Consider the following 24,204-nt stretch of genomic DNA (forward strand, 5'->3'; position numbering starts at 1 on the left):
CAATTATGCATTAGTTGCTCCAAACTGAAGTATGAATGACCTTCTAAAGAGTACTATTTTTCACGCTCCCTAACCCCTCTGTGCCTCAACTTCCTCATCAGTAAAATGGGAATAATCATAGCAATCATGTCTAACTCTGAGGGTTGCAGTGTTGATTCAACGAGGCGCATAAAGCATTTAGAAGATGCCTGGTAAGTACTCAACCAATACTAGCCATTATGATTATTGATGAGAAAATAACTCCATTAGCAGGTGCTTAGGGGCTACTTGGCTCCCACCTTGCCCTTGTCAGAGAGCCAAGGCAGGTGCTAGGCACAAGTTCCTGCCAGACTGAGGTTTACTCGCCTCCTGAAGGGATGCAGAGGCCGTGGCCATGGTGTCTGCAATAGACCTACCTACAAATGGCCATCGTCCTTCCACCTTCTTGTCTCTGGAATGTCAGCATGGGCTTAGCAGCCCAGGAACGAATAACAAAAGGCAAGCAATCCTGAAGGAAATAAGGCAGTGAGCCCAAACTCTCTCCTTTTTGTTTCCAGGGCTTAGAAGAAAACTGTCGGCAAAGTACACATAGCTATTTTGATATGTGGAATGGCGGGAGAAGTTGGAAAATGGGAAAGATGCCAATTTGTTCATTTGAAGACTGAGTACTCTTTCTTATATTTAAATGGATCTTGAAACCTACTTGGCAAATCATATAACATATGTTTTTAAACATAGCTCATCTTAATGACACATCCCAGAGGAGAATGTGATCCATGTGTAAATTATCTAACATACCTATATGTTCATTTAATAGGTTGTACTTCCAGAGATTTAGTTTGAGGGTGGACCATTAGTTCAGAAATTGGATTTGCATTTCACACAGCACTGTTTGAATTTCCTCTGTCTCCAGTTTTACCATAGGCAGTGCAAGCTTGCTTCTGCCTTTATACTCTGTCACTAATGGTCAATATAGAAAGTCTGGGCTTAAATGAACATTAGCTTTGGGAATTAAAGCAAGGAGGAGAGGATATTTTGTCATCTTCTTAACCCTCATCTCCTACTGCAGAATGTTAGCCATAACAGATATGAAGTACTCACAGTTACAGCTTCTTAACTATGGGTTCAGGCTCAATGAGACTCCCTGTAGAGCAGCAGCTACAAAACATTGAGCCTTTCTGTCTCAACTTCAAGAACCCACCAGGACAGGGGGAACCACGACTTCAAGTGCCCACCGAAATTTTTAAGGTTTGTCTATAGTGATCCCCGAGCCTTGCATTTGGGGTCTCACTTTTAGGTATCTTCTTCCACCTCAAACCTTAGCACCCATGTTGACCCCATTCCCTAGCTCCCTTTTCATAGGGATATCAACAAGACTTCCTTCCTCAAAAGAATACTCGCTGTTGTTAGAGATTTCTTCTCTCTACACTCCTCAAAATTTGGCCGTCTTGTGCTCTCATGGCTCTTTTATCTGCTAAGTAAGTTAAACACACATGTACAGGCACACACGGTAAAATTGGGAAGGGAGTTCCATGGTGAAATAAGTGTGGTTAACTCTGGGTAAACAAAGTTAAACATCTCTCTCTTCTGCAGAACTTGTCAGAGCCTTTGCTATGCTCTGAGTATCCAAGAGGGCGGTACTGGATACAGCCATTTTCCCCTGGGGCGCTGCCAACCAGTAGTGGACAGGTCACTTGGGAAGGAACTGCTGAGCTCTGGTCCTCCCTTGCCTTCCTCATTACTGAGAAGGTGGACTCACCTGCCAGCCACTAGGTGGGGGTGTTTCCCCGTAGTAGGTGAACCGCTCCTCGAGCATAGAGGACACAAACAGCTATTGCCGCAAAGCCTTGGCTTCAGAGCCCTGGTTTGTCAAGGATGCACAGTACTAAAAGATTGGATTTTGTCTGATCAATGCAGATCTACCACACACGCACCATTTAGTACCTTTTAAGTTGTTTTTCACACATTCACATCATTTTGCTGGGTCTGATTTGGGTTATTTTTAAAATTTATTTTGGTTCCAATGTATCTAAAAAATTAGTTTCATTAAATACAGACCTTACGTTAAGAAAACTCAGTATATAAAAACACAACTTAAAACAACATAAAATCATGCATACATCAGGAATTTCATTGAGGGTGTTTCACCTGGATATGGGTCTTCAAATTATTGAAGAGTTGGAAATACATGATTTTTTACTTTGTAGCTACAGATTCGGCTTAATATAATAAGGAACTCTGTAGCCTGTAGGATTGGCCAGCAGTGGGGCATGCTGCGCTGTGACCTGGCGAGCTCTCCTCAGGCATCGTGTTTGCTTGGCCAGCCAGCAGGGATGCGGGTGAGCAGGAGCCTGGCTGTGGGAAAGCTAGACAACACCTCATGGTCCTTTCCTTCACTGAGGTCCTGTGATTATATGAAAGAGCCAGTTCTCCCTTCCACCCTTTATAGCCTATTGGGAATTTCAAGTTCCTCCGGTGGAAAATTTGCTTTCCCTGTGCGGCCTGGCTTCTGGCTTGGAGGCGGCTATTCATTGGGGTGTTTTTTGCGTCACCAGATGGTACAGGCTTTTGGATATAAATGGGAGGGGTGGTAAAAACACATTTTGACAAATGTATCCATAAGGAGATATCCAGAGAAGAGATAGCAAGGATAAAAGTAGGGTATAAGGGCTAGGTGGAAATATGATGATAGGTACAATACTTAAGCAAACCACGGTGCTCCCAGAAAGGGCTAGATAGGCACTGCCATCTCTGAGGTTTTTGGATGGAGTTTCTATTTATCCATACAGGCTAACTCACTTGTGACATTTCTGGAGGGTGTCCTTGCCTTTTGTTAATCACGGAATAACCAGCAAGGGAGGGAGAATAGGGTGATATTTTCCACTACAGAGAGGAAAAAGGCAGCTGGCTGGCTTATCATTCCTTTTTCACATGCAGCCTAGAGCCAAGAAAAGCAACAGTCTTTGATAAGGTAAGTAACAATTAGCAAAGAACTGTTTCTCCAGGTTTAGACTTGAGGTTCAGAATAAATGTGCATTGTAAATCCAAGGTCAGGGGAACCTCAGGAGTGTCAGACAACTTTTTAGCAACATCTTCTCAGGCCAGCCCACCGCCACCATTAAGCAGAGATGACCAAGGGGTGGCAGGGTAGCCAGGGGTTAATCGTGCCCAGTGTCTGCTGGGCAAAGATTTCCAGTGGTTCCTCTAACCACATTCCCTAAGAAGAGATGCTGGGCCCCCAGCAGGGCTTTGTGAGGCAAACAAGGCCATTTTCAAGTGAGCGGCAACCAAAATAATTGGGATATTACGACGACTGTGAAATTCTGACTCTCCCTGTTCTGTTTCATGCTGGCACCGGGCAGAGTGTGGGAACTACTGCCTCAATAGTAAGTACAGTAAGCCCTAGGAGAGACGATGAAAGCACTCTGGCCTGGTGCCAGGGCCTGCCGGGGCAGGCTCTGGCCAGGCTGTGGGCGCACCGCGGGAGCCAGCCCATGCAGAGGGTTAGCCGGGGTAAATGGAGTGGGAGCACGGGCTTCCCTAGCCAGGTGGGGGAGTCCTCCCTGTGGAAGCTCCGGCCCTGAGAACACACTTGTCTCCTCGTGCTGGGAAGAGCCTGAGCTCAGACAGACCCTCTGTGTAACACGTACGTCCTGACCATTTCAAGGAGTCCCGGGCAACTGTGGCCATTGGCCACAGGCCCAGCATCCATGGTCAGTAACAGCAGGGATGGGCCTTGGCTGTACCTCTCACCCTGGGCGTGAGCCAAACCCTCTCTGGGAAGGACTTGTCCATCAGCTTGGGTATTCTCTCTCCTTCTCTTCTGTCAGCACCAGAGTCCAGAAACTAGAGGCCTGCCATCCCAGCTACTTTGCACCTCTTCCATTTTTCCACTTGCATTTCCCTTCCCCTACTCCATTCCGTTCTTCTCATTTCTATTTCTATTCCGGTGGGTTCAGGTTCCTTCTCCCCCTGTTTTCTCTTCTCTGCTTTCCTTGCCCAGAGGCCACCTCTCCACCTTTTTTAAAAAAAATGATTTATTTATTTCTCTCCCCTCGCTCCATTGTCTGCTCTGTGTCCATTCGCTGTGTGTTCTTCTGTGTCTGCTTGTATTCTCATTAGGCAGCTCCAGGAACCCATCCTGGAACATTCCAGAGTGGGAGAGAGATGATCATTCTCTTGCGCCACCTTAGCTCCCTAGTCTGCTGGGTCTTTTATTATCTCTCTTCTGTCTCTTTTTGTTGCATCATCTTTCTGTGCCAGCTCTCTGCATGGGCCAGCACTCCGCGTGGGCCAACTTGCCACATGGGCCAGCTGGCCTTCACCAGGAGGCCCTGGGTATCAAACCCTGGACCTCCTATATGGTAGACAGGAGCCCAATTGCTTGAACCACATCTGCTTCCCTCTCGCCACCTTTTCTTCCTCGGCATTTTCTTTTCTCCTCTTCTTGCTCCAGCTTTCCCCATCTTTTTCACACTTTCTACTCCTATTTCTGCTCAGCTCCTTTCCCCCCATTCTCTTGCCATTTTGTGTTCCTCTCTTTTTTCCCTCTCTCTACTTCCCTTCCTTTTTTCCCTTTTTCTTTTGCCTGCTTTCTTTAACCAGAATGGATAGTGACTGGTAGGGCAGCCTAGAATTGTCAGATGCAAGAATCTCCCATTTCTGTCCTAATAGCTCCTCTAAGCCTGCAGACCCTTGACCAGGACGATTCTGTTTCAGAGGGCAGTAAAGCAAGTTTTTGGAAAGTTATCTAAAAAATTACCTTTTAAATTTTTCTCTTCTTTCTTTTTCTTTTCCTCCCTCTCTTCCTCCTTTTCTCTTTTGGGAGCATGCCATAGGTGACCTGCCAATGTAGGCGTTTGTATTTGGGGGCCTGTATTGATGGATTTGTTGTTAACTCTTTAGTAGAAGTCCTCTACTCTTACTCCCAAACTGTGACACAGCTAGTTAACCTATATTTTAAAGGTGATTCTTGAGGAAAACAGTGATGAGCAGTTGAGAAGAAGGAAATACATTTCTAAACTATTGGAAAGCAAAGAGTGGGCAGGGGACCAAAATAAGGATTACCAGTCTGGGTCCCAGTGTGCCACTCTTTCAGCTGCTTGGCAATCTTTGATGCATTCTGTGCCTTACTTTCCTCTTCTGTAAAATGGGAATAACCAACCTTTCCCTCAACCTACTATCCTTACTTCTTTCTTGAGATTGTGATGATGATCTTAGGAAATACGATATTGAAGGTAGAGCTTTGTGAAGGCAAGAGCCGAGCTGTCAACCATCACACTTCACTAGTCTTGGAGGTCATGGTTGAAGGAGCAGATTAGCTTCAAATAAAGAAATCCTGGTGGAGCTCAGTGGTTGAGTGCCTGCTTCCCATGTACAAAGTCCCAAGGTTCAATTCCTGGTGTCTCCTTAAAAAAATAAAAAAATAAATTAAAAAATAAAAGAAATCCTTTTCTCTGCCTCTTGGAGAACATCTGAGGTTATCCCCAGATGCCCCCTACCCCATGGCCCAAGACCTGCTCTTTGGCTTCCAAGCATAATCACAAGCAGTTTGGATTTCAACATATTGCAAGGCCCCTCAGTAGTGCTGAGGCCAATAAGGGTGGCCCACCAGCCCATAAGGAGGGGACAGCAGGGAGAAGCCAACTTCAGGCCATCAGGCCTGGTGGCTCTGAACCTGGCCAAGGGCTTGTGAAGCCAAAGGAACAAGCCAACAAGTTGTCAACTCTGTATTTCCAGCAGCTGGCTTTCTTTGTATTTTCCTGTCACGTGGTAAATCCTGGGTCAAGGGAATCACATGCCGTGTAACCTCCATTTTCTGTTCTGTCCCAGTAATCATGGAAGCTATCAAGATCCCGCAGTTTATCGGCCGAAGTTACTTGACATATGACAACCCAGATATCCTCAAAAGGTAACAAGCTTCAGCAAGCACCCTCCTTTTCTCCCTGGGGGTAAATTTCTCAGTATCTGTCTGAGGGCTTTTTTTTTATCTTACATGCCAGAAAATGATTTTAAAAGAAGGCAGTTTAGCCAGGCCTCAGGGGGGGAAAAAAAACAACATACAAAATAAACAGAAACTGGAACAAAACAAAGCAAATAAGCTAAACTTAAAAAACACAGCCTTCCAAACAACCCTGTTACAAACACTTAAAATGTTTTCTGGTGAAAGGGCCTGGAGAGAGTGACGTGACCAGCCCCACGATCCATTATTCAGGCCCTGGGAAGCAGTGAGAATGGACACGTGCAAAGCCAGGGTCATGACTGTGAATCCCTGAGCAGGGCAGTTAGTGCTGTGCTCCTCTGATGTGGTAGTCTGCAGCTCTGACAGGAGCCCACAGAACGAGGGTTCCGTGGTACCCCAACAGCATGGTTCCATCTGCTGCCAAGTCAGTACCTACCTTTCATCTTCAGCAACAAGGGTCCAATGTCCTCTTCAGACTCTAGCCAGTGCAGTGAGGGGCTTCTCAGCTCCCTTCAGCTGGATTCAAGAGGATGGCCCAAGTCATGGCCATACTTTTCAGTCCCTGGTGGCAGAAGCCTCTAGCCCTGGGCTGGTTTTGAGTAGCCTGTTGACACTACAAAGGGAAGTCTGGCCCTAGGTGAAATCCTGAGCCCACCAAAGCTTGTCATTAGTGCCTGCAGCTTGTCCTTTCACCCCATCTTTTCCTTTCCCTAGTTCTGTGTAGTTTATAGTGTGCCGTCCCCTTCCCTGCCCCCAACAGAATCGTCTCTAGAATCTTCCTTCCTCTTTAGGTTCACTGCTACTTTTAACATTCTTAGGCAAAGCTTCAAGCTATAGGCATCCAGTTCTTAGGAGGAAGTTTGGTGGCGTTTCAAGGAACAAGAGTGTACAAGAGAAATTTTCCTAGAACATTGGCTGTCCCTCTGAAAATACACCAGGCAGACAGTTCTTTAATTTCTCTATTCCACCCGTTCTATTTGCCCATATTGTTTTGGCATGAGGCCTTAGACAAATGGATTCCCAGCCAGAAGAGATCCTTTTCCTTCCTCAGCCCCTCAAAGACAGAATCACACTCAGTCTCCAGAAGGGAGTGACCGCATACAAGTGGCCCAGTTCACCAGCCCTGGTGCTTCGAGAGACGTCACTGGTGGTTTGGGGGGAGTAGGAAGGAATGGTGAGAGTAGGAGGTATGGGACCCAGAGCCAGAGTGATTCCAAGGACGTGTGTGTGTGTGTGTGTGTGTGTGTGCATGCGTGCATGTGCATGAAACTACAACTACAAGGATCAGGGTCTATTTCAGTTAGGTGACTTTGGCTGCAAGTAACAGAAAATGCAGTTCAAAATATCTTAAACATGAAAGGCATTTATTATATAACATGGAGTCAGGAATTAGACTGGCTTGATTCATTCTGAGAATCAACCATATAATCAGAGCCAGGTCTCTTCGGTATTTTGTTCTTGTTATGTTCAGCATATTCTCCAGGGGCCGCTTTCCTCATGGGCATAAGACAGCCGCCCATAAGGTATCTATAAAGACAGGGAAATACACAGCAGAAGTAAAGAAGAGACTTTTCCCCTCTCATGTGACTCTCTTTTTAGAGAAAAAATGCCATTCCCAGAATCCTTCTGGTAAAACTCCTCTATCTCATTGACTAATAGTGGGTCATAGTCTCACCTCTGCACCAATCGCTGGCAAAAGAAGTAGAACCACCATGATTGTCTTCTACCAATTGGTATACCCAAAGCATGAGGTGGATGGAAAGGAAGGAAGCTTCAAGAAAAGATTAGGAAAAGCAGGTCTCTGGGAAATGGGCCAGGGCTGGATTCCTCTGCCCCTCCCCCAGAGAGCTGGTGGAGAAGTCACCGTAGTGAACCTCACCACTCTGAGGCCCTACCTGGGAAAGCAAACTTGGCCTGTCTCTTCCTGTCTCAGTCAGGCTCTCAGAAGCCTAGACAAAGTCCCCACCACTGTTCACTACTGAGTGCACTCTACAGCCTCAGACCCAGGTAGGTGGAGAAAACAGAGGAATGGTACAGGTGATAGGAAAATGGGAAAAGAAACTTTCCTGATAGTGCCAAATTAGTATAAATATTAATTTATATTTATCTCTATATCATCTGGGATTCAAGGACCTCCTGCTTGCTCTCCTCTGTCCATCAGACTAAACACTGATCACTTCAGTGAAAAAGAATTTCTGTACTAAGCAGGTCCCAAGAATTGATGGGAGCAGATAAACATGTGCTCTTCTTCCCACCAGGGCTGCAGAGCCTAGGACCTATCCTGCCTGAGCACCTCTCCTTTCCTCATAACCTCCTGGACCACTCCATCCCTCCCTTCCCCAACTGTCCTCAGTAGCAGAGATTAAGAGTCCATTATCCCTTCAACTCATCTTCCTAGCCTGAGACTCTGCCCCGTCTCATTACTGCTTCTCTGACCCTAAGGATGGTTGCTGTGCGGTTTCACCACATTGGGGAGGACAACCTTGCCACAGAGTGAACAGGTCAGGCTTTGAGACTGTGGCATGATTTGTGGTGAGGATGCCATTTTTAGGCTCCTGGCAGTAAGTGTCAACAATATCAGGTGATCTTTACCCCTGGTTGCTCTTGGCTGGCAGAGAAAACTGGGATTACTCAGAAGCAGAAGTTGGTGGGAACTGACTGAATTGGTGGCATTCTTTGTGTATTTCCTTCAGGATGTCAGGATCAAGGTCAAATGCATTCATGAGGTTTAAGACAACTGCAAAGGATGGTCTGTTGATCTGGAGAGGAGACAGCCCATTGAGACCCAACAGCGACTTCATTTCCTTGGGCCTTCGGGATGGAGCCCTGGTGTTCAGGTAACTCCCTGCCAGCTGCCTTCAGCATCACCTTGCGGTTTTTCTCAGATAGTGTAGACCAGCAAACAGAATGGCTCAAAAGGGATCTAGAACACCATCTGCTAGAATCGACTATTGTCTGAAGCACCAGGCTTATTTGGAGCTCCTGGTCTTTCTTTTTAGCATCCAAATTCTCATGCAAGAGTTGGCAAACTATGGCCTATGGGCCAAATCTGACTCTCTGCCTATTTTTGTAAAGCAGCAAATATGTATTGGAATACAGCTATCCTTATTCATTTTACGTATTGTCTGTGATTGCTGGCCTGCTACTATGTCACCTTTGAGTAGTTTCAATAGAGACTTAAAAAAGCCTCGAATGTTAGCCCTTGTTCTACAGTGTTACTGCTGGATGCATCCTCCTTGCAAATCAGGAGATGGTAAAAAGAGGACTTTGATGCTGCCAAGCAGAGGAGTCACCCAACCACTCAGCTCAGGAAGCTTCCTTGGAGATGCGAAGTCCAGGAGAACCGACTTTAAATTCTTGCGCTGCTCCTTCCTGGCTGTGTAGCCTTGCGAAGGAGAATATTTGTTTTCCAGTCCCCTGCTGCAAAGAATAATAAAGCATGGCTTCAGAACTCAATGTATCAATCCAACACTGAGATTTACATCAAACTTCTTGGGTGATACAGATAACAAAGTCTTGGGAGTTTTTAATTCTTTTAAGTGAAATTAGACCATCCTAAAAATTTTCAAATAAGTGGGGATGAAGTAGTTAAACAAAGTACCTGGACAACTTCTCCTCACCATCATGGGTGGAAACTAGTTTCACAAGGGGCTGGCCCTGGCGTGTGCAATGCGAAAAAGCTCAATTGAGGTTAAAAATTTTTCCTCAAGAGCAGTGATTTTCAAATCACAGTGCCTGGACCAGTAGCACCTGGAACTTGTTAGAAATGCAAATTCTCAAACCTCACCCCTGATCTACTGACTCAGAAAATTTCTTAGGGGAAGAACCCAGCAATGGCAATCTATGTTCTAATAATTTCTCCAGGTGATTCTGGTGCCTGGGGAAAAACTGAGGATGCCTCCTCAGCCTCTAGGCCAGGGGTTTTTAACCTTTTTTGTTCCACGGACCCCTTTGCCAGTCAGGCAAACATTATACTGTGTATTATTTAATACATATATCATACCCACACCAATTTGTCCCCACAAGAATAATGCTTTTTTGAATTTTTGATTCAAGCTCACAGATCCCCTGAAATCTTTCCATGGACCCCTTGGGTGTCCGTGGACCCGTGGTTAAGAACCTCTGCTCTAGACCGTCACTTCCATGAGGGCAGGAGTTTGTCTGGCTTTTACTTCTCTGCTCTCCCCGATGGCGCAAGTGTTCACTACTAAATGACATGGAATTCATTTGAATTGAAATAGACAAAGGGGAGCCATAGGACTAGGGAGAAGATGAAGACTTAAATCTGGGGTTTCCGTCAGTCATGTGCTGGGATTACCAGTAGCCCTAGTAGGATAACCTAAATCTTTTCCATTTGCAGAAAAGGAGAGGAAATGTCCCTTGTCCAACATTCTGCTTGCCTTAAAAGAGCAGAGCAAGCTAATCCAATTGAGTGATGTAATCCTTTGATTGCTGGAGGCTTTTGAGAGATGTATGTGGTTGAAGGATAAAGGTTAGTGAGCAGGGGAGGAGGCAACTTCACACCATCTCGGTCCTTTTTCCCCCCGCTGGCCCAAAGGTCAAACGCCCAGCTCTTCACACCCAGGTTTCGAGCCGGCTGCCGCGAAGCCATTTTCTTGTGGTTTTCCTGTGGTTAACCTCCCAGAGGCCTCAAGTACTTGATTGTGCCCAGAAAAAGGAACTGAAACAGTAGCTCAGCCAGTGGGGGGAGGATGTCCCAGCTATCCCCCCTAAACAGCCGGCTGGCTAGAACCTATTCACCATCTGCTCCAGCTGAGCAGAAATTCCATCTGCTGAGGGTGCCCTGCTGCGGCTCCCTCTGCCCTCCCCTCCCTTGTCTCTCTTACTAGGCAGAGGAAGAGCCCACCTTCTCCCACCCACTGGGTGCTCTGCTCCATCTCGTCCTAGTCCTTATGTTACCCTTTCTTCCTTGGATTTCTGAAAATCACAGCACTGTGTTTTTCTTTAAGCCTGGAATTCTGGCTGTGTTCTGTGGAAACGATAAGCTTGCTTAGCTGGGGCCAAGGCAGACATCTGCCTCCCTTCACAGCAGTGCGGCTTCCTTCTCTGCATGCATTCACCTGCTGTGGATGTCTGGAAGCGCCGCGGTAGGCTGGCAGTGGAGTGGAACTGGAGTGGAGGCCAGTGGCTTGAGCATGTCAGCAGAAGGCTGCTATTATTATTGTTATTCTTTGTAATAAGACATGGATCCTGCCCTCAAGGAGCTTATGTCAATGGAGCCTAGAGGGTGAAATGGTTTATGGAACAGACAAATCATTCTTGAGATTTTAGTGTCTGATCCAGGTCCAAAGCAAACTGAAATCCTAAAATAAAATCGACACACTCTCAATTTTCTTGACTTTATTCCTTCACCTAAATGCTGGTGCCTTTGCTAATTTAGAGCTCAAATCTCTTCTGCCAGGGATAGGAAAGAGCAATGGAACTCAAAAAAAAAAAAAAGATCATTCATGGCTTTGGTACAAGATTGAGTAAAAGAAAGGAAATCAAAATGGTCAATTAAAATGAGTTCGGTGTTTCTGTTTTTTGTTCCTATTTTTGTGTTGCTTTGTGTTATGATTAGGTGTGGGGTATAAAACCTCACAAGCAGGTTTGTGATGATCACTTGACTGGCAGGCTTTCCCACTAACTCCCCATGTGATGTTGATAATGTTTCCATGTAACAGGGGAAGGGAAGAAATTTTACTTTCGTCAAGTGTCCTGTGCTGTAGTTTAAAGGGGCTAAGACTAAATAAGTGTCACCGCATGAAGGTGGCCAAGTGGTTTCTAAAAGGCCCCACCTGAGGGCAGTTGCTGTGTGGTGCACCATGGTGCTCGCCCTCACGGGCCAAGGGCAGGCCAAGTTCAGGGTAACTGACACAGGCTAACCAGGTCTGCAAGGCCTGGCTGTAGAAACAGACATGCATTCGTTCATTTGTTTTTGCTTTTTTTTTTTTTTAATTGTGATACTTAACTTATATCAAGTGTATAAATGCTAAATGCGCAACTCAATAACTTTTAAGATATGTGAATACCTGTGTAACGAGTGAGAACAGGACATAGAGCTCTTCTAGTTTGCAAGAAAGTCCCCTTCTATCCTCTCCCAGTGAAGGGAGCCACTATTCATGGGCAGTTATTATGACCCTATTCCAGGTGAGAACCAGGTCATTTGGAGGGTCTGAAGCCACGTGAGTGGGGCTTTGGCCTCTGAGTTGGCCCGGCCACAGTGTGAGGACTGGGTTCCCATCTGCTCGGTTCATGGTGGACTCCTTGAACACATCTGGCCCTCTGCGCCCACTGGATTGTTATCAGGCTGGAGAACTGGCAAAAGAAAGCCTGTCCTTTGTGCAGGCAGGATCTCGCCCAACTGAGGTTTCCAGTCCCTGGATTGCTATCAGGTTCCGGTCCAGCCTCCCTGAGGTTACACCCAGGTCACCTTGATTCTGGGATCTGCGTGTTCCTGACTTCTTTGGTTCCATACTTACAGCCTGTTGGTTCACACTCACATGCGGTTACTCTTCCAGGAGAGGCTGATCATTGAACGCGTAGTGGCAAATTTTCTCCCTAGGGCTACTTTCTCAGAGTGTACTGTCAACCCCCCTATACCATCTGCACTAAGTGCTGTCTATGTTTGGAGTGGTGGAATTATTTGGCTCCCACTGTGTGCTGTGCTCCTTACATATATTGTTTTACTTAACATTTTCACTACAGTCCTGCAGGGAAGGCTCCACTACCCTGATTTTGTAGGGGGTGGGGGTGGGGATAAGAACCTTAAGCTCAGAGAGATGAAGCATATTGCCCGACATCACAGAGCTAGTGTGCTGTCAAGCCTGGGAATTGAGTCAGGTCAGTCAAAGTGTTCAGGCTCTTTCTACCATAGGGAAAGAAAAAAACAAAAATAAAAAAACAAAACCGTAGTCATTTTTTTAAAAAATCTCATAAAAGCCATAGATTAGTAATTCAGCTTGAGTTTCTGCCAACCAGCTTTGCAGCCGTGCCTCGTATTCATTCATTTCTTCAACAAGCACTTGGCCACCAAGTAATGAAATCTGAAAATTCCACCTCCAGGCTGCTTCACACAAGGAGGCACTTGATGTGGGAAAAATCACTATAAAACAGTGAATTTTTCAGGGTCAGAGTGGCAGCTTTGTCCCATGGTTTGTCAAGTCACCCAAATTCTATTCTTGGCTTAAATGTCAAGGGGCTGTGTGACCATCCACAGGCTCTAAGCTTCCCTGTGTCTCCATTATTAAATAAATGGCTTCTGGTGCTTTCCCTTGGGAAAACCAAGGGCTTTCTAGTTTTGCTCCTTTCTCAGAGGGAGTGCATGCAGATACTCAGCAAGAATCCAGTTTTCCTCTTAACATTCTGTATCTTGGGCAACGAAATAAAGGAGAGACACCTCCTCTCATAACATGAGGAGGGAATTTTCCCCGTTGGAACACATTTTCCTTCAAAAGCTTGATTACATAGGTTTTTATTATATTATCAAGGGGAGGTTCAGGCAGCTGGCCCAGTGCCCAGCACAGAGGACTCACTCACTAAATATTTGTTGAATTGAATTAAATTATAATAATCGAATGAACACTGGATTAATAGGGGTATTTCTCTCTGGCAACCAACAGATCCATGTGCTTTGATAGTTCTAGGTTATCGGGGTATCTGGGAATTGAAATAGAAAGCTACTGGATGGGTCTGATATCAAAGTAAAATGGGGGGGTAGGTCAGACACCAAGTTCAAGTTCTTATTCTACTACGTTAGTTTGGGAATTTCAGGCAAATTCCACAAGCACTTTAGGGCTCAATGCAATGTAATGTTTTTAAAAAACACAAAACAACAACATGAAAACACATTAAAAATGATAAAGGCCTTCTTGTTTCTGATTCTGTAGTACCGATGCATAGTACCTAGGGTTTTAAAAAATCACTTATGGGGAAACGGACTTTGGCCCAGTGGTTAGGGCGTCCGTCTACCACATGGGAGGTCCGCGGTTCAAGCCCCGGGCCTCCTTGACCCGTGTGGAGCTGGCCCATGCGCAGTGCTGATGCGCGCAAGGAGTGCCGGCCGCGCAGGGGTACCCCCCGTGTAGGGGAGCCCCACGCGCAAGGAGTGCACCCATAAGGAGAGCCGCCCAGCGCGAAGGAGGGAGCAGCCTGCCGAGGAATGGCGCCGCCCACACTTCCCGTGCCGCTGACGACAACAGAAGTGGACAAAGAAACAAGACGCAGCAAAAGACACAGAAAACAGACAACCGGGGGAGGGGAATTAAATAAATAAATCTTAAAAAAAAAAAATCACTTATGGACTAGCATGGAAACCTACCCCTTTGGTAACATTTTTTGTTTGTTTGTTAGTTTTATGTTAAGGAAACTGCATTCTGAGCTCCAAAGAACTTTTGCATGGCCAATTCTTTGTGAATAGGTGTCTCCCTGTGCTTTAGAGTTTTATTCTGTTCTCTGTTTTGTTCTCCTCTGATGCCTTTAGCTATAACCTGGGCAGTGGCGTGGCATCCATCATGGTGAACGGCTCCTTCAATGATGGCCGGTGGCACCGAGTCAAGGCTGTTAGGTGAGTACCTACCACGCTGTGAAGCAGAGCCGTAGCCAAGCAAAGGTGGGCTGGCATTTCCAATTCCCTTTCAGTCCAATTTCTTGCTTCCCCAACCTTGCCTGGCATCCTAGGACTCTTGTTCGAGGGCTTTCAAGGCATTTTGCTACCAATTCCCACCTGTACCCTCCACTGGCACTGACAGGCCAGAAAGAATGGAGCCCCAGACCTTCACTGAACAGTGACCTTCAATGGCTAAATTGGACGAGGGCCTCGCCGTCTAGTGAGATGAAATTTCAGGCCATGTAGACCTTGAGGAAGGCTTCAAATCTCATTGTGTGGGCCATTGCCCACTTTTTTTTTTTTTTTGACATTAACGTTACCTAACTCTTAGAAGCTATGTACGCTGCCCCAATTCCATACCCTCCCCAAGAGGTCATCAATATACTGACTTTTGTGTTACTTATTCCTTTGCTCTTATTTATAGTATTACTACCTCTGTCCATATTCCTAAACTATATATTTTACAAGTCTAAATAGCAGTCCCAAACATAGGTGTATAAGGAAATGCTGGTGCTGCCAGCTGACGTTCCCAGAAGAAGGTAAGCTGAACAGCAGCTGTGGTTCAGGTTCCCTGAGGACGTACACTAGCTCTTTCAGGGGAAGTCAGTGGGTGAGGTCATGAGTGAATCCTGGAGAACATGGCGCTCACCATGGTCAGGGCATCTGGCAATTCCCTACCCAGCTCACATATAGGCACTGGTGGGGTTAGCCTTGCTGGACCACACTTCCCTAGCTTCAGGGTCTGCCTTTGATATCCCAGAAGATGTGTGAGGATACATAGGCAGATGTGTGACCACCAAGCACCTGGGGACCAAGAAAGCCATTGAGACTGGTAGTAATTTTTACAAGCCATAATTCTGATTTGTTGAGAAGGAAACATCTGCCCATAATGAACACTTAAGGCTTGGTTGCAAATATGTTCTAGAATATGAGTTAACATGACCAGAGTCCAACCCAATCCAACCCAATCCAACCCAAAGATGCTCCAGAATATGTAGTTCTAAGTTCCATATTTCTCTCTTATCCGTCTTTACAAGGGCTTGCTCAGAAGCATACTGAGGGAAATTAAACTCTTGAGTTATTACTTCCACACCATACTTAATGCCTGCCATACCCACCCTGTCTTCAGTGCCCTTGGGTGGAGCAGTTAGTAGACTACTCATTGTGGAAGGACTTTTAAACCTTCAGAATTGTTCTATGGTTTGATTTTGTACATAAAGATACACATTGATGGGGACTCCAGGCACATCCTAAACTCTAAAAAAAACTGAGGTGCCAAGTGACTTGCCCAAGACTACACAACTGGTTATTGGTGGAGCCAAGATTATAATACTACATCAAACCCCTTTCCTTCCCATTCTCTGATGTAGCCCACCCAGCCCTAAGATTTTAGATGTTTTGGAGGGATACAGCAGTGGAATGCTCCACTAGAAGATCTTCGGATGTCAGAGCACTAAGCTTGGCGCCATGAAGATGATGTAGGAGGATTAGCTTTTATTACTATCATCATTGATATCTCTCCTAGAGAGTCTTAGGTTATAATAAGGACTGAACAGAAGGAGCTGAGACCAGGAGCTGATACGTGGGAGGATTCAAGCCCATAGTGTGAGTTGTATTCCAGAGGAGCAGACTGGCCTAGAAGGGATGGTAGAAAAGGTCTAAGCAGGAACTGGGTCAAGACCATGGATATCAAATAAGGCAAGAAGGGTTGGGTGGATACCTTAGTTTTTGGCAGTAGGCTGCAGGGTTATAGATAGGAGAATCAATGTGGAGGAAATCTCCAAGGGGAGCCCTTCTTTGTATAGTGCCTTGGTCTGGGTAATTCTGATCTTGCAGGTGTTATTTATTTCTCTCCCTTTCCGCCTCCCCCAGTTGTCTGCTGTCTGTGTCCATTCACTGTGTGTTCTTCTGTGACTGCTTCTGTCCTCATCAGCAGCACCGGGAATCTGTGTTTCTTTTTGTTGCGTCATCTTGCTGTGTCAGCTCTCTGTGTGTGTGGCACCATTCCTGGGCAGGCTGCACTTTCTTTCGCGCTGGGCAGCTCTCCTTACAGGGCACACTCCTTGTGCGCATAGGGGACACCCTGCGTGGCACAGCACTCCTTGCGCACATCAGCACTGCACATGGGCCAGCTCCACACAGGTCAAGGAGGCCTGGGGTTTGAACCGTGGACCTCCCATACAGTAGGCAGACACCCTATCCATTGGGCCAAGTCCGCTTCCCTTAATTTATTTTTTATTGTCTTTTTTTTAAAAGATACATAGATCATACAAAATGTTACATTAAAAAATATAAAAGGTTCCCATTTACTCCACTCCCTCCCCACTCCTGCCACATCAACAACCTCTTTCATCAGTGTGGCACATGCACTGCAATTGATGAATATATTTGGAGCACTTCTACCCTGCATATATTTACATTGTAGTTTACACTCTCCCCAGTCTATGGGTTATGGCAGTTCAATGGGTTATGGCAGGATATAATGTCCTGCATCTGTCTCTGCAATATCATTCAGGACAGCTCCAAGTCACGAAAATGCCCCCATATCATGCCTCTTCTTCCCTCTCCCTGCCCTCAGCAACTCTCGTAGCTACTGTCTTCCACATCAATGATACAATTTCTTCCATTGCTAGAGTCACAATAGTTCTGTAGTAGAATACCAGTAAGCCCACTCTAATCCGTGAACCTGTGGTTGTCGCTGGGGTTGGTGTATGCTCAGGAGACTTGAATCTCTGGACTGTCCCTGTGCCAGCTGGGCCCTGACCATCAGCAAAGTTGCAACACCTACTCTCCGGTTCGTTGGCCTTACCCTGAATCACTTCTAAGCTGTGTAGGTCTTTTAGAAACTTCTAAGCCATTCTTTACCCTCCTCTAGAGTATTCCTATACCTACCCTCCTCCTTCCCCACCCCCTTCAAATTGCTTCGTTGGCTTCCCATTGTGCTCTGAAAACATCAAACTTCTCAATACAGTTCACAAGGCCCTTTCAGGATCAGGATACTGCTGACCTCTCTGCCTCATCTTTGCTGCTCCTGCAACAAATGCCATGTTCCCTTTCAGCTCTACCTGGAAATTCAAGCTTGCCCTGCCCCTTCCCATGCCCAGGTCATGTTCCCTGAACTCTACACTACAGCCTCAGATCAATGCTTAACTGGAAGGAAGGATCAAAAAACTTTTGTTCTATTTCAAGACCTGGTTCCAGTGTCACTGCCATAGACCCTAGCTGTCTGAATTCAGTGCCCTTACTCTCTCCTCTCATTGCATCTTTCCTACTATAGTAGCATTTACTATTATGGCTTGTTTACTTGTCTGTGTCTTCAACTAGACCATAGGGTACTTATAGTTAAGGACTGTGTGTATATATATATATTTTGTTGTTGTTGTTGTTGTCTTTGTTGTTGTTCTACAATCTCTTTATTAATTTTTTTTAAATGTTACATTCAAAAAATATAAAAGTTTCCCATATATCCCCTCACCTCCCCTTACCTCACTCCTCCCACATCAACAATCTCTTTCATCATTGTGGCACATTCATTGCATTTGGTGAATATATTTTGGAGCACTGCTGCACCCATGGACAATAGTTTACATTGTAGTTGACACTCTCCCCCAGTACATTCAGTGGGTTATGGCAGGATATATAATGTCCAGCATCTGTCCCTGCAATATCATTTAGGACAACTCCAAGTCCCAAAAATGTCCCCACATTACCTCTCTTCTTCCCTCTCCCTGTCCTCAGCAATTACTATGGCCACTTTCTCCACATCAGTGCTATAGTTTCTTCCATTACTAGCATTAAAACAGTGCCTGGAATATAGTAGGTGCTCAGCAAATATGCATAGATTGGTTAGTGAGTGAGTGAATGAATACTCAGTATTCATCAGTCATTAGATGAACTTCTGGCTCTCTCCATTTAAATGTCCCCAGCTACTTCATATTCAGTAAGTGTCAAACCAAGCACATCGTCTACACCCCACCTGTTGAAATATATTCCTCCTCTGGGAGAGTGACATCACTACCTACCAATTTGCCCAAGCTTGAAACTCCCAATGGACTTCTTTACTCCCTGCAATCAATATACCACCAAGATAAATGGATTTGATCCCTCATTGTCGGGAGAATATTCTTCTGCCCACCCTTGACATGCCCTACCCCCATCTCCACTACCTCCCATTCTGCCTCATCTTCTTCCCAAATGAGGCCCCTGTCATGTCCCCACTCTCCCATTTATCTTCCATAATCTACTCTCCATACTACAACTAGACTGATTTTCTTCAAAAGTGAGTCTCACCCTCTCACCCCCACTCTTCCCTTTGACTTTTCTTGAAAATTCTTCACTGGCTCCCTCTTGTCTTCAGGATAAATTCCAGACTCATTGCGATGCCCTTCACTATCAGCCTCTGACTTGATCCTTCACCACTCTACTCTCACCCCTACCAGTCTCTCTGCTTAGTCTACACCAGGGGTTCTTAACAAGGGGTCTGTGAGCTTGAATTGAAATTCATAAAAGCATTATTCTCATGGGGATGTATTGGTGTGGGTGTGATATATTTATTAAGTAATACACAGTATAGTGTGGACTTAGTAAGGAGTCTGGTTTTCACCTGACTGGCAAAGGGATCCATGGAACAAAAGAGGTGGAGAACCCCTGGTCTAGACTGTCCTACTTCTCTTTCCCCTTTTTGCTCAAGCTGTTTTCCTCTTCCTATATTAGCCTTCTTCTTTTCTTTCACCTGACTCACCCAGCCCTCAAAACTCATTTTGGACAGAACCTACTCAAGGAAGCGTTCCCTGACCCTCTCTCCAATAACTGCCCCCTCCCTGGTCTATGCTAGATGTTGTCTTAGTTTGCCCCAGGGCTGCTGATGGAAAGTACCAGAAATACCTTGACTTAACACTGGGAATATTATTAGGGGAATATCTTACAGTTCTGAGGCTGCAGAATGTCCAAATCAGGGCACTGTCAGAGATACTTTCTCACCAAAGCCAGCTACTAGTGATCTTGGCATCCTGCCACATGGCAAGGCAAGATGGTGGCTGATCTCTGCCAAGGTCCCTACCTTCCCCTCCTGGCTCACCATCTCTTGGAGCCCAGCTGTGGGTGATCACACATATGGCTTGTCCCCTTCTGGGCCTCCTCTCTCAGCCTCAGCTGCTTGCTTTCTTCCTGAGTCCAGCTGTGGGCAATCAGGCATATGGTTCATCTCTTCAGCCTTGAGCTGTTCTGTGGGCCCAGCCCCTTGGTGGCCTCTTTCTGTGACTCTGTGCTTAGCTGATTCTACACTCCAGGACCTTCCTCAGCCTCTCAGGGCTTCTCTGTCTTCCTGCAGTCCTCTCTTTCACATGGCAGGATTAAAATAGCAGCTTCCTTTCTTTGTGCCTCCTTTTTCTCTTAGTTCTCAGTTTATATAAGACCCAGCAAGAAGGCCGAGACCTAACATGGGTCAGCCTCACTTGACATGGTCCAATCAGATGTGACCTAATCAATTTATCTAATCAAGGTCCCTTGACAGAATCTAATGCAATCAAAGGAACTTTCACCCACAGGAATGGATTATTTAAAAAACAATCTTTTGGGGGGATTCACCAAATTCAAACTGTCACAGATGTTGTCCCTCCAATACGATTCTCTAGCACCCTAGTATATTCTTCTATTATAGCAGTGATGATGCTGTGTTATAATTAGCTATTTGATTTTTTTCTCTCTCTCTTTCTCAGTAATACGTAAACCCCTTTAAAGGCAGGGCCGTTTTTTTTTTCTTAGTAACTCCATCCTTTAGCACAGTACCTGGCACATATTAGGTATTTCAACACTTTTTTATTAAATGAATAAAGATTGAATGAAGCTCTAAAAAAGTGATGATGTCTTTTACAGGGATGGCCAATCAGGAAAGATAACTGTGGATGACTATGGGGCCAGAACGGGTAAATCACCTGGCATGATGAGACAGCTCAACATCAATGGACCTCTGTATGTGGGTAAGTGACCTTTGACTAAATCTCAGTGACACCCTGTCCATTTGTCATGCTGGGGCTCCCTGAAGCTATGCATTTCACTGGATCAGATAAATGCCTTGAAATCAGGAAGCTTCTTCCACTCTCTGAACTTCTGACTCATGGCTGAAGGCAGGAAGAAAGACTCACTTAGATGATTTTGTGCTTTGGACTGACCCACCAGGAAAAACGTGCTTTTCTTTTTTATAGAACAGGAGCCTGCTAAATATAGCCTCAAGAATTCTTGCTAACTGAGGAAGGAGGATCTGTCTTTCAAGCCCCTCTCGAATTTAGATCGAGTGGTATTCCTGTAAATAATGCACTAGGGCAGATGCATAAAAATGAAAACATATCTCTATTGAAAGGCCATATGATTATTTTCTACAAGTGAATTTAAAGCATTCAACATCATTTAAAACATCTGTGTATTTCTGCTGATGTAAGTTGGCATCACTTCTGTCTACAAACTATATTTTATTGACTTTATACAACATTTTAAGATTTACTAGATACTATTTGGTTTTAGAGATGGTAGATTGGGCCAGAAGTTGTCCGTGATATGTGTATTTATATCTTATGGTTGTGTATTAGCCAAAGGACATCTTGAGTAGATACTCAAGTGCCATAAGGAGAAACCCTTACCCTCTGCCCTGACACCCTCCTCTTTGGCTCACACTATCTCTCTCTTACTTCCTGGCAGGTGGAATGAAGGAAATTGCTCTGCACACTAACAGGCAATACATGAGAGGCCTCGTGGGTTGTATCTCTCATTTCACCCTGTCCACTGATTATCACATATCCCTCGTGGAAGATGCTGTGGATGGGAAAAACATCAACACATGTGGAGCCAAGTAACACCAACTGGCCTTGCCCAAGGGGCAGAGCCTTCTACCCTGAGAATCTCTGGGGCCCTGAGACCCTGCCTGATGCCACACACAGAGGCCCAGGGACCAGGTGTGTTTCCCCTCATCATAGGAGAAAGTACATCCTGATGAGAAACTGGGAACTAAGATAGGGGTCCCTGTGTGGCCTTTCCTGCTGATACTCTTTGAACCAAACCAAATGGAATACTCTGTGTAGGAAGCGTCGGACTTTGTCCATTGAATGTGTGGTGGCTGCCAGAGATCACACTTCAGTGCAAATTCCAGAGCCTGTCTGCTGTAGTTCTGTGACTGTGTTGTGATTCATGGTACGTTAAAAAAAAAAAAAGACAAAGAAATCCAAAGGGCGGTATTAAAATACTTCTCTCCTTTCCTGACTCATGACGCGCTTACTGACAGCAGAATGACTGTGTGACCTTCAACTTTGAATTTTCCACCTTGGCCCACGAATTGTTCTGATTAATCCCTCAGCTCCTCACTGTCTGGCTCAATGTGCTCTGACTATTCCATAAAAATAAGGGGAGGGGGAGACTAAACATAGACTCAGAATGATAATGCTACCACCCAAAGTTCCCCTTCAGTGCTAAATCCCTACATTTTATAATGCAAACTAAGGAAATGGGCACCATGATTTTGTAGCTGTACTTTTGTATGTGTATATTTTTATAGCTGCAGACTGTCCACAGAGTATACTTTTGGAAGTTTGAGTGGACGACTCTGAATTCTTTGCACACTTTCCTAAAAACTTGCTCCCAAAGGAGAATTGTTGGTTGGGCCATTTGTGGTGTCAGTGGAGTGGGATAGGTAACTTGGGGTGGGCAACTGGGGGGACTGACCATTCTTTTCAGTAAACGTTGATGGCTCCAGAGAATGAATATGAAGCTTTTCAAAATAAGCAGATTAAAAGGAACATGTGCCACTGAGGTGGGTCACTGTCATTTTTGTTTTAAGAGAGAAAGAAACATCTATAGTAAACTTGAATAAAGATGAGAAAAGCTAGAACTCTCTGTCATTCATTCCTTAATTCAGTGCATCCATTCATTCCATGTAAGCATTCATTCATTCAGTCATTCCTAGAGGTGTTACTGATCCTGGAGAGGCCTCATTGCTTATCATTAACGCCATCAGTGTCTTCTAAGACAGTGTTGGGGGGATGCCCTCAGCCTGGACCAAGCAAAGGGTTGGGGGGATGCCCTCAGCCTGGACCAAGCAAGGGGTAGAACCAGAGAAGTAGAACTTCCTTCTGAGCCATCAGTTATGCCCCTTTGCTAGTCACGCATGTGATTCTGGAGACAGCTGGCACACTGGCAAGTCCCCATGGCCTGACTTGCCAAGGGAAAGGTGAGATGAACACTGCCCCTAAAAGAGGAGGGAAATATGACTCAGTCACACAAGAGCCTATATTTAGTCCCAGTCAAGACTCTACTCTTGTTTATGCAACATTCATTCAGCAAAGACTTTTTTCAGCTTCATGCAAAACATGGTTTTAGACACATGAAGGATTCAGAAAAGATGAATAAATAAACTAGAGTGGTTCACCTGGAAACTCAAACTTCTGCCTCCTGTCATTAGGAACCTTTAATGACCAGGATCCTTTCTGCGAGAGAAATAATCGTAATAATAACAAAAACAATAACAATAATTTCATCTTCTCCTACACGTCACATCGTGAAAGCAGTTTGGAGAAAAGCCACATGGTAGAAAGTGGCTTCTGCCATCTCCCAACCACCCTCACTTCAACTTGGACACTGCTGGGGCCACAACTTCCCAAGATATAATGGAGTTGCCTTTATAGCACACTTTGAATTTACTGCCTCCAACCAAGAAAATCATTGTGATTTTAGCAAAATATCCAGCTGAGCTAAAGCCAGGAGAGTTGTATCGTAAATGAGTTATTGTTCCATGCAAGTGTTATCCAGAGAAAAGTGCAGTGACCCGAGGATGGAGACTGGGAGTGTGTGCTGAAGCGGAAGATGATTTGGCATCACCTCCCCAAAGTGTGGGACGCAGATGGGGCCAAAAGGGGAGGGGTGACATTGCAGTGCATTTGGGGCCATAGAAACTCTGTGGGTGAGCAAGCAGCAGAGGTAGGAGGAACCAAGAGAAACTGACCACATGAGAGGCTGGAATAGAACAGGGTAAGAGAAGTGTTTCTCAAGCCAGGTACAAAGCTCTTTTATCCTTTCAGTGGACAAAAACCAGGAGATGTGAGATCAGTTTATAGCACAGGTAGCTGTAGGTAAAACTCTGTCCTAAGGCTGAGGATTAGACCTGGACTCAGGTAGGCAGGAGAGCTGGGATGAGCTGGGCCTGGCCTTGTGGGTGCCCCAGGTTTTTCTCTAAGTGTATCTGCTATCCATGGCTACAATAATGCTGCATAACAAACAACCATAAAGCCTCAGTGACCTACAGCCAAAAGTGTTTTCTGCTTAAGTGCCTTGAGTGGCCAGCTACGCCATTTTGCTGATCCTGGCTGGGCTTCACAAGGCGGTTCTTCTGCTCCCAACTGGACTCACTCATTTGTGCAGGGTCGGCTAATCCAGGATGGCTTCGGTTGGGATGATGAAGTAACTTGAGTCTGCTCCATATGTCTCTCATCCTCCGCCTCCTGGGACCTGCGGGCTAACCTGAGCATGCGCTTTGCTCGATGAGGGAAGAGGCTAAGAGCACAAAGCTTTTTACGGCCTAAGTTTAGAACTGCCACGTCTCTTCCGCTCCATGCTTTTCATCAAAATCTATAGGTTCAAGAGATGAAGAAATAGATGCCCTTCTGAGGTGAGA

The 24,204-nt window shown here is 45.5% G+C and overlaps 1 protein-coding gene across 3 annotated transcripts in view; it reads left to right on the forward strand.

The window, feature by feature from the left end:
• EGFLAM (EGF like, fibronectin type III and laminin G domains) overlaps window positions 1-22,425 on the forward strand; it is a 193,417-nt gene extending 170,992 nt beyond the window's left edge. Inside the window, exons 19-23 of one of the 3 annotated variants that reach the window (XM_058308035.2) lie at window positions 5,812-5,890; window positions 8,635-8,778; window positions 14,424-14,507; window positions 20,424-20,527; window positions 21,243-22,425. In XM_058308035.2, coding sequence (XP_058164018.1) covers window positions 5,812-5,890; window positions 8,635-8,778; window positions 14,424-14,507; window positions 20,424-20,527; window positions 21,243-21,397 — 566 coding nt within the window. In that variant the 3' untranslated portion in view covers window positions 21,398-22,425. Of the gene's footprint in view, window positions 1-536; window positions 691-5,811; window positions 5,891-8,634; window positions 8,779-9,140; window positions 9,398-14,423; window positions 14,508-20,423; window positions 20,528-21,242 lie in introns of those variants that run through there. The other 2 variants (XM_058308041.2, XM_058308048.2) reach the window with 2 other exon arrangements.
• The last annotated feature ends 1,779 nt before the right edge of the window (window positions 22,426-24,204 follow it).

Source organism: Dasypus novemcinctus, chromosome 2 (genome assembly GCF_030445035.2).
Source record: "Dasypus novemcinctus isolate mDasNov1 chromosome 2, mDasNov1.1.hap2, whole genome shotgun sequence".
Lineage (NCBI taxonomy): Eukaryota > Metazoa > Chordata > Mammalia > Cingulata > Dasypodidae > Dasypus > Dasypus novemcinctus.